Raw genomic sequence first — 15,138 nt, 5'->3', positions numbered from 1 at the left:
CCTTCCCAAGATAGCATGAAATGTGATATAGGCTATACATGTATGATCACATTGAACATATTTCCACATTAGTCATGTTGTGAAAGAAGAATCAGAACAAAAGGGAAAACCTATGAGAAAGAAAAAACAAAAGAAAGAGAAAATAGTATGCTTTGATCTGCATTCAGACTCCATAGTTCTTTCTCTGGATGTGAGTAGCATTTTCCATCATGAGTCTTTTGGAATTATGTTGCTCAGAAGAGCTAAGTCTAACAAAATCAGTCATTGCACAATGTTGCTGTTACTGTGTACAGTGTTCTGGTTCTGCTCACTTCACTCAGCATCAGTTTATGAAAGTCTTTCCAAGTTTTTTGAAGTCCACCTGCTCATCATTTCTTATGGGACAATAGTATTCCATTACATTCATATACCGCAACTTGTTCAGCCATTCCCCAATTGATGGGCATCCCTTCAGTTTCCAATTCTTTGCCATCGTGAAAAGAGCTGCTATAAATATTTTTGTGCATGTGGGTCCTTTTCTCTTTTTTATGATCTCTTTAGGAGATAACCTAGTGGGGGTATTGCCAGATCAAAGGGCGTGCACAGTTTTATGGCCTTTTGGGGCATAGTGAGGAACACTTTAATTCAGGACATTTCTTTATAGCTAGGAAGAAAAAGACTCCGTCCTACTTAGGGTCCAGCCTGAGTCCGCCCTGGTCCTGGGAGGCCATGGATTTACTCCAGAGTCACATAGCAGTTAGCAGCATTTTTCTCCAAAATTCAGGTCTTCTGATTCTTAGGACAAGACTCTACCACATGATGCCACCTTCTAATTAAAGCTTACATTTCTACAGCAAGTTACGATTTACAGATGCTTTCTTTCACTTCTTACTTGAGCCTTACAACAGCCCGGTGGTGTAGACAAAGCAGGAAAGTCTAAAGAAGGTCTCAGTTTGCTGACATGTTGGATTTATTATCCTCATTTTACAGATGTGAAAACAGGCTCAGAGAGGTTAAGTCACTTGTCTCTGGTCATGTAGTTGTTAAGTAGCAAATGTGAAACTAAAACTCGGTTGTCTTGGAGGCAGCTATGTGGTACACAGGAGTCAGGAAGACCTGAGTTCAAAAGTGGCCCCAAATTTGAATTGTTTACTTATTAGCTAGTTCTGAGACCCTAGACAGTTCACTTGACTTCTGTCTCTCTCAGTTTTCTCATCAGTAAAATGGCGATCGTAATAGCACTTAACCTCCCACGGGTATAGTGAGTATCAAATGAGATAATATTTGTAAAGTACTTAGCACAGTTCCTGGCACATAGTAGGTGCTCAGTAAACACTTGTTCATTGCTCTTTTCCACAATGTGTGATATATTCCCTTTAATTCTGCAGCACATGGCCTCCTATCCCAATCAGGCTGTTTAATGTAAATTGCCTTATAAACCGTAAGAACTTGATCTCCCTACTGTTGTGAGAACTTGGGAAATCACGTCAGCTCTTTGAGCCTCAGTTTTCCCATCTACAAAATGAAGAAGATTGACTTAGGTCTCCTTCACTGCTGGCATTGTGAGTAAAGGAAATAATCATGGAATCCTAGATTTGAAACTGGAAAGGATCTTGAAAGTCATCTAGTTCAGCCCTCTAATTTTTATAGATAAGACAAATGAGGTCCAGGAGGTAAACTGATTTCCCCAAGGTTACTCCTTAGCAAATGGCTGAGCTAGAATTTGAACTCAGGTCCTCTGAGTAACTTCAAATTGAGCCCTCTTTCCAGTGCACTCTGATGATCTACCCTCTTGGTTTGCCCTCTGTTTACATGCTCATCGTACTTTCCAGTTATGACTCCGTGAATTCTACCTAAAATCCATAAGGTGTTCTAGCTTCTGGAACCCTGGCTTATGATTGAGATCCGTCACGTATGCCCACATCATCTCCCAGGGAGACAGTCTCTGCCATGTCAACAGAAAGGTGGAAAGTAGAAGAGCCAAGATGTTTACACGCCTGTTTCTTGTCCCCTGACGAGCTCAGAATTAAGGCACTGAGTGTTGGGAGTTGGGAAGTTCCAGATTAAGCCATTGGCATTTGATTGCCAGAGAATTAGAGTTCTTGAATGCCCAACTGTGGGAATTTGCTGCTCATTGCAGAGCCATAATAGCTCAGGCCTTTTAAAGTGCCAGAGAAACTGTGTGGGTCTCCAAGCAAATTAATACAATGTTCTTGCTTAAGGCTTATTTTTACAAACCTTTTTAGCCAGATTTGTAAGTGTTCGGGGCATGCACTGAATAAAAGTGCCTGATGGGACACATGCATACAATACAAGATGTGGAGGCATTTAGAATGGCTTCTGAAAAGCATATGAAATGCTTAAGATAATGTTCCCCATCCCTTCCTCTGCCTCTCATCTTAGTTGCTGGAAATCTCCTCCCTACCCCATATTTCTTTATACTCACTTTCTGTATGTTTTACATTTGCTTATCTGTGTCCATGGTTGTTCCTCCCTTCCTCCCCCAATCAAAGGTAAGCTTCCTGAAGGCAGGGACTATTTTCTGCTTTTCTATCTCCAGCACCTAGCACAGTACCTGGCACATAGTGAACACTTAATCTTTGTTGAATTGAATTGAGCTCTGGTTGCTACCCTGGGCATAAGAAAGTCTTCATGGAACAAAGTTAATGCAGGTTCGTGATTTTCTTTCAAAGCTTTAGGTAATAAAACTGTGTATTAGGGATGGTGGGAGATTAATGAAAAAAAACCTTGGCCTGGCACTTGAGATATGAGTTCAAGTTCTGGTGCTATCACTGTTTGTTCTTGGGCAAATCAGTTTCTGTCTCTGGGCCTCAGTCTCCTCAGTAAAATGCAGGGTCTAGACTAGGTCATCTCTTAAGTCCCTTTCCATCTGTAAAACGTGGTTCTGTGCTTCTGAGTTGATTTCTTGTGATAGCATTTTATGCTCTCTCAGTTAATCAATAAACATTTATTAATCCAGGAGCTAGGGATACAAAGGAAAAAAATGTCCCTGTTCTCAAAGAGTTTACATTGTACTACCACAACCACCAACACCACCAACACTACCACTACCTCTACTACCACCACTACCACCATCACTTCTACAACTACTAATACTACTACAACTATTACTAGCTAACATTTATATAATACCTGCTATGCTAAGTGCTTTACAAGTATTATTTCACTTGATCCTCTGGGAGGTAGGTGCTGTTATTATCCCCATTTTACAGATGAGGAAACCAAGGTCTTTCTGACTCCAGGCTCAGCACTCTTATCGATTGCACCACATTGAGAGCACAGAATATAAGTATATTCAGAACAGATCTATACATATATTCTGTATTGTCATTCCCTTCTAACTGTAATGTTTGGTTGTGTGTGTGTGTGTGTGTGTGTGTGTGTGTGTGTGTGTGTGTGTGTCTGCCTCCTCCTCTTGGCTGTGTTTTTGTTCTGGCTTTACTAAACTTAAAATGCCCTTTGATGCATTCTGAGATGCCCTTGGCTGACCACTGCTTCTGAAAGCTTTTGAAATTGCGAGGCCAGCAAGATGCCATACATAATAAACACGGCACTTTGTGCCAGCGTGAAAATTGTCTCTGCTTTATTGCAGGAGCGAGTAAATTTAGCACGACAGATCGAGAAGGAAGAATACTACAATAGCCGAGCAAAGCAGCACAACGCCTGGTTCCAGCAGGCTGCTGACGCTCTTGAAATAGATCTGGATGATGATGTATTCATAGGCAAGCAGAGGGCCCTCAGGGGTGGGGAGTCGGGCTCTTGTCTGGTGGGGTCCGTCCATGCTGAAGGGGGCCAGACACAACAGGGATTGGGGGCTGCCTTTCTTTGTAGAACAAGAACAGAATGGCAAGGCTGCAAAGGGACCTTAGAAATCAGTGTTGGGGAGAGGGATGGAAAAGGTCAGACTAATTGCCCAGAGAGCTCAGGCCCGCACAAGTGGAAAACAGTCAAGTTTTATGTTATCAGAGGACATGGAATGTCAGTAGGAGGCAACCTTTAGAAGTCAGCTCATTCAACCCTCATTATTTTACCAAGAAGGGAGGCTCTGATAAAGGAAGTGATGAACCCAGGGTGACAGAGCAACTCTATGTCAGGGTCAAGACTAGAATCTGGATTTTCTAGAGCTCGGTGGAAGGTTTGGTGGTGTAGTACCTAGAACACTGGACCTAGAGTCAAAAAGACTTGGGTTGAAATCCAGCCCCAGATGCTACTTACTAGCAGTGTGACCCTGGGAGAGTCATTTAACCTCTGCTTGCCTCAGTCTCTTTAACTGTAAAATAAAATGGTAACTAGCTCCTACCTCTCAGAGTTGTTTTGAGAAGCAAATGAGATAATATTTATGAAAGGCTTGGCAAAGTGCCTGGCATATAAGAGGTACCTGTTTAATGCTGTTGGGGCAGCTAAATGGCCCAGTGGACAGACTGCCAGGCCTGGAGTCAAGAAGACTCATCTTCTTGAGTTCAAAATCTGGCCTCAGACACTTAGTAGCTGTGTGACCCTGGGTAAGTCACTTAACCCTGTTTGCCTTAGTTTCCTCATCTGTAAAATGAAGAAGGAAATGGAAAACACTGCAGTATCTTTGCTAAGAAAACCCCAAATTAGGTTACAAAGAGTCCGACCCAACTGCAAAATGGCTGGACAATAGCAACAATTTAATTCTGTTCCCTTCCCCCTTTAGTACCTGGAGTGTGTAGGACTTGGAGTCAGGAATATCTGAGTTCACGTTCCTCCTCAGACACTCAACTAGCTGTGTGATCCTGGGCAAGTCATTTAAACTAGAGCTGCCTCAGTTTCCTCACCTGTACAATGGGGATAATAATAGTACCTTCTTTCCAGGGTGGTTGTAAGGCTCCAGTGAGGTGCTTAGCACAGTGCCTGGCACATAGGAAGTGGCTGTTTAATATTGTTCCATTCCCCCTTCAGTAAGGAAGGAAAATCTTAGTTCACATTCTTCCTCAGACATTTATTAGCTAGTGTGAGGGCAAATTGCTTAACCACTTAACCTTAACTTAAGGTAGAGTTTAAACTGAACCTTAATCTCTGGGTGCCTCAGTTTCCTCAACTGTAAAATGGGGATAATAACAGCATCTATAGCGCCCACCGGTCCACCTTGTCAGGTTGCACGAGTTTAACATATTTAAAGTGCTTTGCAAATCTTGAAGCTCTACACAAATGCTGGTATTGTTAATAATACATTAATGTTCCAGTTTCTCTTGCTTCATGGCCAGTAATAGTAACTAACACTTACATTTATGTATTACATCAGGGTTACACAGTGCTTCCTGCAAGATGTCAGGGCAGGAGTTCTTACAGGCCCTGTGATATATAGCAAAAAAGCATGCTGGATTTGGAGTCGGGTTACTTGGGTTAGAAGACCCCCTCGAGCATTGATTATGTGAATAGATCTCATAACCTCTAAGGAGCCTCAGTTTTCATCTGTAGAATGGGATGATAATGGCTTCCTCTAGTGTAGCCCACAAATGTATTGTGAGGAAGGCACTTGGGAAATCTGAACTCCTCATGATTCTGCACTAGTTTGTCCCTCCTGTTTTACAGCTGAGGAAACTGAAGCCCGGGGAGGAAATCAGACCATTCATTATGTGTCCTAAGCATAGCAGTCCTTTGGCTCTTCCCTGTAGACTCCCACACACAGGAGAGGTTTCTCTCTGTAGGTCATTTACGTCACCTCCTTCCCCACCCTCTCTGTAGAGGCCCTGCCCTCCTCCTTTACTAAGGAACTTGAGGCAGTAGAGGCACAGTGTCCTTCCCTCAGAACCCCTCCACCTGGTTCCTGGCTCTCTTCTCCTTTGCTCCTGTCTCTGAAGAGGTGGCCCTTCTCGTCAAGAACGTCTTTTTTTACTTGTGCTCCATCCCATCTTCTCTCCTTTGAACCGTGCCCCTTTGATTGTCTTTTTGTCCCTCACTCTTACCCTTTCATCTATCTTAATTTGTCCTTTATCTCCTCGCTCCTGCCCTGCCGCTCACAGACATGCCCAAGTCTCTCCCATCCCTCTCTCCTTCACATGACCTTGCATCTTCTGAAGCTGTTGTGCTAGAGCTCTGCTCCCTTTAGAATGAGCTGTTTCTCTTTCTATAGCCTCTCTCTGATCTCATCTACCCCTGTGGGTTCAGTGATTTTTCTAGGCAGATTTCTCCTGAGAATCTGTATATTGAGGCAAGGTGACAGACATGTATTAAATACTTACTATGTGTGAGGCACTGTGCTAAGCATTGGGGATACAAACTACAAACAGAAAAAAAGATAGGCTTGCCCTCAAGAAGCTTATAGTCTAGATAGAAAAGGGGAAGTGTGGAAGGTGCCAGAGCAAGGGGAATGGTGGAGGAAAGTCTGGAGCAGAGCCAGGAGGGGAATGTTAATTAGCTGGCTTGGGCCTCTCCCCAAGTCTGGAAATTGAGAGGCAAAGTCAGGAGAGGAGCCTAATCTTTCTCCCTTAGGACCACAGTCCCATTTATTGAAAGACAGTAAGTTACTGAGGACAGTATTATAATGAGGCCTGTGTTCTGCTGAAAAAAACGTGGTATCACTCAGCTTTCAGTGGAATATTTCTTAGTGAAAAGTTAGGAAATGAATATGTTATCTGTTCTGCATGACAAGTCAGCACATTCCAATGAACAAACAGACTGCCAGAGGGGTCTTACCTGGTCTTTTCTGCCTGGCATACTTATGCATCTTCTTCCCTAACCTGTCTGTTCCCCAGACTTCCTTTCTTTTGTTGAGGGTCTCCCCAGCCTCCACATCACCCCGGTTTGAGGGAAAGTCATCTTTCCTTCTTTATCATATCCTCCATCCAAGCTGCCATGTCTTGTCGGTTCTGCTGCCACCAGTCAGTCAAGCGTTTATTAAATGCCTGTTGTATACCACACCCTGCTGGGTTCTGAGGATGGAAAGGATGAAACAGTCCCTGTCTCCAAGGAGCTTACTTACAACTGGGGAGCCGACTTGTACATATATAAACATATATGAATGAAATGCAAAATAATTCGGGAGGGGATCAGGAAAGGCCTCATGCAGACCAGGGGTCTGTACACCCTTTGTGTGTGTCATAGACCCCTTTGGCAGTCTGTTCATTGGGATCTGTTGACATGTCATGCAGAAGAGACAACTTATTTACTAACTTTTCAGTAAGAGACATCTCACTGAAAGCTGAGTAATCACTGTTTTTTAGCAGCACAACATTGTCCTCAGAACCTTGCCTGTGGGCCTCTGTTACAGTCTAGTCCACTAGCCCTGTTTTTAATATATGTTACGGTTTCGACACGAAAGGTCCCCACTGTGTGGGAAGCTCTTAGGAAACAAACAGGTGAATGCTGCTTCTGATTGCTTGTGTGACTTGGAAAAACGCCATAAGAAGTTGCCCTGAATCGTTCTGCCTGCCTCCTTCCCTTTGCAGATGCAGTAGAAGTTAAGCATATTTGATCTGTGTATCGAAACAGGCAGTAATTGGGCTGCATTCAAAGCATTGTCTCTGGAGGGATTTTTTAGCCGGATGGTCAGCAAACCTTGGTTTTTCCCATCAAGCCTACGAGGATAATACTAAGCCTCTTCAAAGTCCTTTTGTACTTTGCCACCCAAAAGAGCGCTGAGTTTGTGAAAATATCCTTGCAGGGGGTGGGAGGAAAGGTTTTTAAAAATTCCCATTAATAAATAAATAAACCTTTTTAATGTTTTGCCAAGGAGGAAGACGTAACGAACAAGAAGAGAGTCAGAAACAAAGGATGATGAAGGGAATGAAAAAACAGTTAAAACATCTGCTTTCCCAACCTGTATTTAAAAACCTCATGAAGACCAAGTATCCGACACAGTTTGGAAAGCTGGCAGTGCCCGAGATGCCCCTTCACACCTCAGAGTCTGCTCTGAGCACTGTGTCCCAGCAGCAGAAGAAGAGAAAGAAGCAGCAGCCAATCAGGAGCATCAGTTAACTGCAGACAAACCAAAGCTCGCTGGCGACAGCAGTGTGGTGGCTCTGTGCGGCCCTCCTCCTCCCCGTCTGCTCCTGTGGGTAGCAGCACCACCTCCTGCTGCCTGCATAACAGGGAGAACAATGCCATGGCCGGTCATGCAGTCAGACTAGCCAAGAGGTAGCAGCGCTTACTCACTGCATTCGTTCGGATGCTGCTACATCCCTAACGTATGTGGAGACTTTTTTTTTTTAATTAAAAGCCATGGATTAAATGGAGACGGTTGTCATGAATTTTTAGTTGGAAGGTGAAACAATTGGGGTAATTGCGAAGATCCAGCTAGAGTGGGCTTCATGATATGACAGTCACTTAGAAGCTCATGGTTTTAGGGCTAAAAGTAGACCTGAGAATCCTACTCCCTCATTTTACAGATAAAGAAACTGAGGCCTGGAGGAATTAAGTGACGTGTCCAGAGTCACACAGGTGGTAAATAGCAAAATGAAGGTTGAATGTAGGTCCTTTGACTCTAAATCCGTGTTGTTCTTTCATTTCAGTCATGTCTGACTCTTCGTGACGCTATTTGGGTTTTTCTTAGCAAAGATACTGGAGTGGTTTGCCATTTCCTTCTCCAGTTCATTTTACAGATGAGAGGAACTGAGGCAAACAGGGTTAAGTGACTTGCACAAGATCACCCAGCTAGTAAGTATCTGAGGCTGAATTTGAACTCAGGTCTTCTCAACTTGAGGTCCAGTACTTTTGTTATTCAGTCGTTTTTCACTTCTTCATGACCCCATTTGAGATTTTCTTGGCAGAGATACTGGGAATGGTTTGCCATTTCCTTCTTCAGCTCATTTTACAGATAAGGAAACTGAAGCAGACTGGTTACGTGATTTGCCAGGGTCACCCAGCTAGTAAGTGTCTGGGGCCAGATTTGAACTCAGGAAGATGAGTCTTCTTGACTTCAGGCCTAGCACTCTATCTACTTTGCCACCTAGCTGTTCCTAAATCCATGACTCTCCTCATTTTTTCTTAAACATTTAGTTTTTTTTAAATTTTTTTTATTTTTTTCCATATGCTTTTGAGTTGAAAATTTTTCTCCCTTTTTCTCCCCCCCCACCTTCCCGAATACGGTGCACAATCTGATATAGGCTTTACATTTACATACCCATTAAACATATTTTCACATTAGTGAAGTTGTAAGTAAAAATTAAAACCAATACGAGGAACCATTGGAAAGATGAAACAAAACTCAACAGAAGGTAAAATAAATGATAGCGATTCGACTTCCATAGTTCTTTCTTTGAATGTGAACAGCATTATCCATCCCGAGGCCTCTGGAAATGTCTTAGATCCTCATAATGCTGAGAAAGTTCAGTTTAACAATCTTAGTCATTGCATAACGTGGCTGTTATTGTGTACAAAGTCCTCTTGGTTCTGCTCACTTCACTCAGCATCAGACCATATAAGTCTTTCCAGGTTTTTCTGAAGTCAGCCTGTTCATCATTTCTTACAGCACAATAGTATTCCATTACATTCATATACCACAACTTGCTCAGCCATTCCCCAATTGATGGGCATCCTCTCAATTTCCAATTCTTTGCCACCACAAAAAGAGCTGCTATGAATATTTTTGTACATGTGGGTCCTTTTCCCATTTGTTTGATCTCTTTGGGATATAGCCCTAGAAGTGCTATTGCTGGATCAAAGGGTATGCACATTTTTGTAGCCCTTTGGGCATAGTTCCAAATTGTTCTCCAAAATGGTTGGATCATTTCACAACTCCACCAACAATGTATTAGCGTTCCAATTTTCCCACATCCTCTCCAACATTTATCATTTTCCTGTTTTGTCATGTTGGCCAATCTGATAGGTGTGATGTGGTACCTCAGAGTTGTTTTGATTTGCATTTCTCTAATCAATAACGATTTAGAGCATTTTTTCATATGACTATAGATGGCTTTAATTTCTTCATCTGAGAACTGTCTGTTCATATCCTTTGACCATTTATCAATTGGGGAATGGCTTGTGTTCTTATAAATTTGTCTTAATTCTCTATATATTTTAGAAATGAGGCCTTTATCAGAGAGACTGGTTGTAAAAATTCTTTCCCAATTTTCTACCTTCCTTCTAATCTTAGTTGCATTGGCTTTGTTTGTGCAAAAACTTTTCAATTTAATGTAATCAAAATTATCCATTTTGCTTTTCATAATGTTGTCTATCTCCTGTTTGGTCATGAATTCTTCTGTTCTCCATAGATCTGATAGGTAAACTATTCCTTGTTCTCCCAGTTTACTTATGGTATCAGCCTTTATATCTAAGTCCTGAACCCATTTTGACTTTATTTTGGTATATGGTGTGAGATTTGGATCTATGCCTAGTTTCTGCCATACTCTTTTCCAGTTTTCCCAGCAGTTTTTTTCAAAGAGTGGGTTCTTATTCCAGAAGCTGGGGTCTTTGGGTTTATCAAATAATAGATTACTATAGTCATTGGCTACTGTGTCTTGCATATTTAACCTATTCCACTGATCCACCTCCCTATTTCTTAGCCAGTACCAAGCATAAACATTTAGTTTTAATCTAGTATAGGGAACTTCCAGCAAGGGAACTCCTAATGCCAGAGCAGATCAGTAACTGTTTTGCTACTTGCCATCTTAGAGCGTTGGCTGGAGCAGTGAGAAATTAAGGGAGATGCCAAGACAGTATGGCTCAAACGTGGGACTCGCACTCAGGTCTTCCTGTTTCCTAGGCCAGGGTTTCTCAACCCTTTTTGACGTTTGGGCAGCGTTTGTTGGCATTGCGGGGCCCAAGGGCGTGCACATGCTTTGTGTTCAGAGCCAAGGCTACAGTGAAGTAGCACAATGCAACACAGGCCAGCACTGCCAGAAACACCTCAGATTCATCCCGTGTTTGATTTTTAATTAATATTTGGTCGCTGCACGTTCAGAAGCCTTTGAGTTGGGATCCACAGTTTAAGAAGCGCTGACCATCCCCTACAACACCGTAACCCACATTTATATAGTCCTTTATAGTTTGCAAAGTGCTTTACCCACAACCCAGGGGAACCGTTTCATCATTTCTGACTTGGCTTCTCTCCTGGACTTCGTCATTGTCTCCACAAACACCATCTTCCTGCAAGATTGTGGCAACTCTGAAACTCACAATTCTTTAGGACTCCTGTCCCTGGGACTCCTTTGTCCAGCTGATAGAGAGGGTGGAGGGAGGATAGTGGGGTGTTCTTCCCAGACCTTTCAGTTAAGACGGACTCGCTCAGGGTACCATCGCATCATTTCCCAGCTGGCTGTAGAACTGTTATCATGCCCCTATATACCAGGTGTCCTCCTTTCCTCCCCGGCTTCCTTCTCAGCATCTTTCTATGTTCTGTCATCCACCATTAGGTTGTGAGCTCCTTGAGGGCAGGGACTATCTTCTGCCTTTCTTTATATCCCCAGAGCTTAACACAGTGCCTGGAACATAGTAGGTACTTAATAAATGTTTATTGACTGACTGATTGACAAACCTCTCTGGGGGATGGCTAAAACAGGTATTATTATCCCCATTTTATAGAAGAGGGAATTTGTGGTCAGAGAAATTTTAAGTGACTTGCTTGGAGTCACAAAGCTTGGAAGGAGCAGAACCAGGACTTGAACCCAGGTCTCCTGATTCTTTCTACTACCTCATGCTAAGCAAAAAAAAAAAATTGAGAGAAAAGAATTGGAAATGGCAGTTAAATGCATATGACTCCTCAACCTGTATCTCCTATGTTTGATCTAGCTTTCTTTTCTGTAGAATAAAAAATGAGTAAGGTCAAATAATATGCTATGCTGGCTAAAGTTATAGTTCATTCTGTGCTAACTGAATCATAATAGAAGAAGTTCAAATCTGGTCTCAGATACTTCCTAGCTGTGTGACTCTGGACAAGTAATTTCTGCCCTCAGTTTCCTCATCTATAAAATGGGGATAATAATAGCACCTATCTCCCAGGAGGTAATAAATCTTGAGGATAAAATCTAAAGTACTAAATTGCTACATTAATGCTGCTGTTATGATTACTACTATTAATAATAGCATTTACATATGCTAATGAAAGCTCAAAATCTACTCCTTTTGTTGTCATGTCCAACTCTTTGTGACCCCATGGACTGTAGCATGCCAGGCCTTTCTGTCCTCTACTATCTGTTGAAGTCTGTCCAAGTTTAATGTTTGTTGTTTCCATGACTTATTAACCATCTCCTTTTCTACTGTCCCCTTTTTCTTTTGCCTTCAATCTTTCCCAACATCAGGGTCTATTCCAGTGAGTCCCATTATGTGACCAGAGTATTTACACTTCAGCATTTAGTATCCAATGAATAGCCTGAATTAATTTCTTTTTAAGTATTGACTGATCTGATTTCCTTACTGTCCAGGAAACTCTCGAAAGTCTTCTTTAGCACCACAATAGTAGATTTTTGAGCTCCCAGTTAGCTATCTCAAACTTTGTGGAGTTTGTCCGATTATAGACTCATAAGATGTAGAGCTGGAAGTAGGGGTCTTAGAGAAACCATGAATTTAATCCATTCCCCTAATTTTATGGAAAGAAAACTGAGTCCCAGAGAAGTATGGCTCAGAGAGATTAAGTGATTTATGTGAGTTCACATGGCTAGGAAGTAGTAAAGATAGAATTTGCATTTACGTGCTCTAAAACCAGAACTTTTCATTATACTAGTACAGGTAAGGAAAACCAGAGAAGGAAAAAGTACTTTGTAGTGAGGAATTAGATGGCCTTGAGCTGTGTCGGTAGGCAGGCTTTTTATGCCCAGGTTTAGGTGATAGGAGAAATAGCCTTATTTTTTTAATTTGGTGGCTTTGGGAGGGCAAGGTACAGGAGAATGGAATTCTGTTAGTATTGAAGGCCAGCAGTGGCTGATATTGATGGTTGGTTTGAGGTTGCAGCAGAAGAGAAGGAAGAGAGAATATGAGGGGAGGTAGCAAAAAAAAAAATACATGTATGGTGGTTTGGGGCAACCAATGATAACACTTCAAGGATCTATGATTCCGGTAGCATGGACCATCCTGCCCTACAGAGCATGTTCTCAGTAGAGTTTTTGTGAGTTGCTGTGGGTGAAAAAAAAATCGATCCCATTGAAAGTTAGCATGTTGAACCACTTGGCCCTTAAACTAGGAGGGATGACTGATCAGTGCTAGGCCCAAACTTCGTGGTGCTCTCTGGTGGCATAGTCATCAAGACCCTGGGGTCACTGCCATGCATCCCTGGAGGATGAACTTCTGGGGGGGGGTCGACATATAAATGCTTCATCGTAAAGCCCTTCCCATCTTTTCGCTGGATTCTTACAGTAGCCTTGTGAGGTAGGTAGTGAGGTCATCATGCCTCTTTTATAGATGAGGATACTAATGTTCATAAATGTTATGCAATTTGTCTAGGATCTCACAAGTAGTAATCAATAGAGATTGGACTGGACCCCAAGGTTTCTCTAACGACAAGTCCCACGCCCATTCTGCTATTCCTTGGTGCCTTTTGCTCGTGACTCTGTCAGGTACCATGCATTCATTGTCAGGTGAGAGTAATGTTGTGTAGACAAGGCTTAGAAACGGTAGCTGCAAAGGTAACCTTAGAAATGACTTTGTAGCTATTTTGTTTGATAGATAAGGAGACAGGCTCAGAACAGCAAAGTGACTTCCTGAAGGTCACCTAGCTAGTGAGGGATATAGCCAGGAGTCAAACTCCAAAGGCTCCCCCTTGTGGTCCTGTTACCCTAGGATACTAAAGTAGACCATTGGTTGAATTACTGAGACTTTGTGTTAATTACCCAGATCGTTTCTTAGTGGGAACCTGTTTTATAAGTGCTGAGCATCTAATATACTTTCTGTATCAGATAAATGATTCATCAAACAGCCCAGGAGCTTTATTCAGAGAGGGGAAAAAAAGGGGACAGGCATTCAAACGTCAGCTCACTTACCCCCTACAAGGGTTTGGTCCATGCCCCATGGTGTGTAGCAAATGAAACTCTGAGACAGCTCAGCCACTGGGGAGATGTTTACCCATAATGACATGGTTTCATCCAAGCTTGAGCAGGCCGTACCCTCTCAGCCATGACTATTGATCATGTAGCACATGAGCTAACGAGGCTACAGTATCTGCAGCAAACAGGTAACTCAAGCCTTATGCAACAGCTGCCCAGTTGACAAAATTCCTCTTGGAAGACCTGACTCACTAGAGAAAGTGGCAGGCGTGAAGCACTGGTATGCAAGAGGGAGAAATAGCCAACTTGGTGAACAGAGGTTGTTATGGCAACGGATGTGACTACTTGCAAAAAAAAAAAAGCTTTTGACAGACCACCTGGGAACCTGCAAGGGTATTGTCAGACAGGGGTCATCAAGGTGAAAACATGGATGTACCTGGATACAGAATTTTGAAGTATTACATAATTACATAAAATTTTGGTCAGTCTATTTGGGCCAGTGGTGAAGGGAAGCAATAGCCTCAGTTTCTTCATCTGTAAATGAGGATAATAGCACCTTCCTTCCAGGTAGCACATGGATAGACCACCAGGCCAGGGACCAGGAAGATCCGAGTTCAAATCAGACACTTGCTGTGTGACCCTGGGCAAGTCATTTAATCCTATTTGCCTCAGTTTCCTTGTCTGTAAAATGAATTGGAGAAGGAAATGGCAAACCATTCCGGAATCTTTGCCAAGAAAACCCCAAATGGGGTCCCAAAGAGTTGGACATGACTGAAATGACTGAACAAAAAGTACCTGCCTCATTCACTGGGTTTGTTGTGGAGCCCAAACAAGATAACACGTAAAGCTCTTTGCAAACATTAACACACTATGTAAACGCTCGCTTGTGTTATTATTGTTATTATTATTACGTCACTCACCTTGTTTGAGTCCTAGTTTCCTTATCAATCAATATGGTGGAGCTGAGGAGGGATTTGACTGGATCGACTCTCAGCACCCAATCCTCTGTATACTGCAGTGGGTTCTATTTCTGACTCTTAAGACACGGATGTCATGGCATTGGACAAATCACTTCATCCGTAAAATGCCCACCTCACACAGCAGCTGTGAGGAAAGTGCTTGGTAAACTACAAAATGGGGTAGAAACATGAGCTGCCATTATCATCATCGGTTCCTTTTTGGAATGTGGTTTTTGTTCTCATGTTTGAATATGGGCTTATTTAACATGCCAAGAATTCCTAACACTTCACATAAGTCACTG

The 15,138-nt window shown here is 42.5% G+C and overlaps 1 protein-coding gene across 3 annotated transcripts in view; it reads left to right on the top strand.

Annotated features, from left to right (window-relative positions):
* Positions 1-8,198, top strand: part of DDX24 (DEAD-box helicase 24) — a 36,620-nt gene extending 28,422 nt beyond the window's left edge. For 2 of the 3 annotated variants that reach the window (XM_021000290.2, XM_021000289.2), the window contains 2 exons: positions 3,593-3,722; positions 7,697-8,198. In XM_021000290.2, the coding sequence (XP_020855949.1) occupies positions 3,593-3,722; positions 7,697-7,941 (375 nt within the window). In that variant the 3' untranslated portion in view covers positions 7,942-8,198. The remainder of the gene's footprint in view (positions 1-3,592; positions 3,723-7,696) is intronic. The other variant, XM_021000291.2, reaches the window with a different exon arrangement.
* Positions 8,199-15,138: the final 6,940 nt, after the last annotated feature.

Source organism: Phascolarctos cinereus, unplaced genomic scaffold, assembly GCF_003287225.1.
Source record: "Phascolarctos cinereus isolate Bilbo 61053 unplaced genomic scaffold, phaCin_HiC Scaffold_3;HRSCAF=262, whole genome shotgun sequence".
Classification (NCBI taxonomy): domain Eukaryota; kingdom Metazoa; phylum Chordata; class Mammalia; order Diprotodontia; family Phascolarctidae; genus Phascolarctos; species Phascolarctos cinereus.
This window is presented reverse-complemented; position numbering and strand designations above follow the sequence as displayed.